Source organism: Oryza glaberrima, chromosome 10 (genome assembly GCF_000147395.1).
Source record: "Oryza glaberrima chromosome 10, OglaRS2, whole genome shotgun sequence".
In the NCBI taxonomy this organism is placed as follows: Eukaryota; Viridiplantae; Streptophyta; class Magnoliopsida; order Poales; family Poaceae; genus Oryza; species Oryza glaberrima.
The window spans coordinates 14,713,903-14,716,767 of NC_068335.1; the positions used below are offsets into that span (position 1 = coordinate 14,713,903).

At 50.0% G+C, this 2,865-nt stretch overlaps 1 protein-coding gene across 1 annotated transcript; it reads left to right on the forward strand.

Annotated features, from left to right (window-relative positions):
• Nucleotides 1–866: 866 nt before the first annotated feature.
• LOC127785868 (BTB/POZ and MATH domain-containing protein 2-like) lies at nt 867–2,622 on the forward strand. Its single transcript, XM_052313230.1, has 2 exons — nt 867–1,589; nt 2,461–2,622. The coding sequence occupies exons 1-2, from the start codon at nt 867–869 to the stop codon at nt 2,620–2,622; spliced, it is 885 nt and encodes a 294-aa protein (XP_052169190.1).
• The last annotated feature ends 243 nt before the right edge of the window (nt 2,623–2,865 follow it).

Consider the following 2,865-nt stretch of genomic DNA (forward strand, 5'->3'; position numbering starts at 1 on the left):
TTATTTCTATAATATATGTAAATTACTTTTAGGCTTTATTGAATTTACTTTTATATGTCTAAGAAGTAATTTAGTGAAATTAAAAGTAATTTAGATACATAATAAAAATAATTTATTATTTTTTATCAAAATATAATCATGTGAGATCTTGTTATAAAGATTTAATTGTTACAAACATAACGGTGTAATCGGATGGTAGATCGAATGAGTAGTTTAAGAGAAAATTGTATTTGAAGTAATTCATGATTGGTGTCTTTTATTTCTATAATTCTATTTGAATTACACTCATTCTTAGTGTTAGGCTATAATAATTGGATGTAGCTCGTTGAGAAAAACCGAGATGATATATTCCATTATCTAAAAAAATATCATCGAACACTTGTTAGACCCAAAGAAAAAAAGCCCATTCTGACCAAATGAATAAATGAGTAAAAGTATTCGCGAGAGATTTTTAATTTAAACACACGTTTGCCTGGCCAAAATACTAAAAATTCAGGTTCGGTCCAATTTGCCAATAAAATGGTTAGATACTTAGATGAGAGATGGAAAGAGCAGTGGCGTTCGGTGCATATGCAGTGGGCGGTGGCATATGGCCGGTGACTGCCTTTTTTCCTTTTTTCGATTCTCCGCTGGAATCCTCGGCATTCCGCAGCCCGTGGGCCTTGGCGCCATGACAAGTGAATGCAGCGACCTTTTTGCCTTTGCTTTGCTTAGCACTTAAGCAGTTAAGCCACTACTCATCACTACTTAAGATTCCCATGCAGGACTACTTTAATCTACTACGTTTTCTTAGCTCAAAAAACACACAACATTCTCCCTCTTGGCCACTGCCCGTCGTCGTCCCACTAGTTCGATCGATCGCCACCATGTCGTCGTCGTCATCAACATCTTCTACCGGCAACAACAACGGCGGCATCCCTTCACGCTCATCGTCATCTTCGTCGGCGATCGTGGTGAGCAAGGTGAGCGGGTGCCATTTTCTCAATATCGACGGCTACTCGCACACCAAGGAGATGCTCACCCATGGCCACTGCTCCAGATCGTGCACCTTTCGCGTCGGAACGCATTCTTGGTACCTCGAGTACTACCCCAACGGCAGGTCCTTCTTGCACAACGCCAGCGACCACATGGCCATCTGCCTCGTCCGCGACGACGACGGCGACGCCGGCGACGCCGGCGCGTACGAGCAGATGACGGCTCGGTTCCACCTGCTCGACCACCACGCCGGGAAGCCGGTGCCCGGGCACACCCGCGGCGTCACGTCGCCGCTGCTGAGCGGCAAGATATGGGAGTGCTCCAACTTGGTCACGAGGAAGGAGCTGGAGGAGCACGTCCTCGACGGCGACTGCCTCGCGGTCAGGTGCGACATCACCATCGTCACGGTTCCCCGTCGTGCTGCACCGGCACCGGCGGTCGTCGTCGACGTGCCGGCTGCTGCTCCGGATCTGCAAAGCCAGATGGGCGCCCTCCTCGTGAGCAAGGAGGGCGCGGACGTGACGTTCCAGGTGGGCGGCGGCGAGACGACGACGTTCGCCGCCCGGTCGTCGGTGTTCAGGTCGGAGCTCTTCAGCGCCACCGCCACCTCCAAAGCCGGCAGCGGCGGGCGGGTGCACGTCGTCGACGACGGCATCGACGCGCGGGCCTTCGAGGCTCTGCTCCGGTTCATATACACGGACGCGCCGCCGGAGCTCGACGAAGAAGACGACGACTTCTCCTCCATGGCTTGGCTCCTCGTCGCGGCGGATCGGTACAACGTAGAGCGGCTGAAGATGATCTGCGAGAACGAGCTGTGCAAGCGGATCGACGGGAACAACTTCGAGGCCACGCTGGCTTTGGCTGAGCAGCATCACTGCTCTTGCCCATGGTTCAATCTTTCGTTTTCCGCATTTGTATCGGATGGTGCCGATATACCGAAATTTCGGAAATTTCGAAAATTTCGGTTCGAATTTTCTAAAATTTTGAACAAATTTTGGTCAAATTTAAACAAAATATTGCCAAATGCACAAAAAAATGAAAAAAAATTAAAGATTTTGGCCGAAATAATATCATATCGGGGGGTGTCCGATAGAACCGAAGAAAGCGTGCATGGATCTTGTATCCTCGTGAGATGCACTTAATAATACAGTGGTAAAAAGTGTGTTGTTTCTACCCTAAGGTTCTGTGTTTAATTCCCACACGCTCATAATATTTTCTTGTTATAAAAGGATATTGCCTAGACATCACTCGAAAAGATTTTTTAAGAGTAAAGGACACCACCGGTCATTAAAGTTGAAGCGTGGTGTCACTTAGGTCCATGATCTTGTAAAATCGATATTAAGGTCCTTGAACTTATTTAAGTGAATAATTACAGTCCAAAACACGTTTGACTGGTTTGACTGTCCTATGTGGATATCCAGCGTGGCCGCATATTTTCAATTAGGCCCTTCCACTTTCGTACCACTGGTTTGGACGACAGACTAGTTGGGGTGCAACAAACATGGCGGCGGTGGTGGGGACAAGGGTCATGTGAACAGTAGCCATCCTAGATCAGATGCGGCGCCGATGACTAGCGGGAAGGTCGGATCCAATGCCGGTGCTCGGATGGAGCTCGGCATCCATTACTCCGGCGGCGAGGCGGCGTAGAGCGGTTCCGACGGTGAGGAGGTCGGATACGGCGCTGATGACTGGCAAGAAGGCCAGATCCAACACCGGCGACTAGGCGGAGCTCGGCATCCATCACTCGGCGGCGAGGTGTCGTGGCACGGATCTGGCAACGTGGTGGACCCGAGCCGACAACCAGCGGGAAGGGAGACCGCCGAATCTGGCCGTCGGTGAGGCACGGTTCTCCCCGGTGGTGCTCCTCGATCTCTCTGGCGATGGTGGAGG

What these genes read in the sequence shown, in the direction of transcription:
- LOC127785868 (XM_052313230.1), top strand. Translation starts at nt 867, where the DNA reads ATGTCGTCGTCGTCATCAACATCTTCTACCGGCAACAACAACGGCGGC. An exon ending in GCGCCACCGCCACCTCCAAA is followed by an intron (nt 1,590 to 2,460) that starts GCCGGCAGCGGC and finishes ACGACAGACTAG; the next exon opens with TTGGGGTGCAACAAACATGG.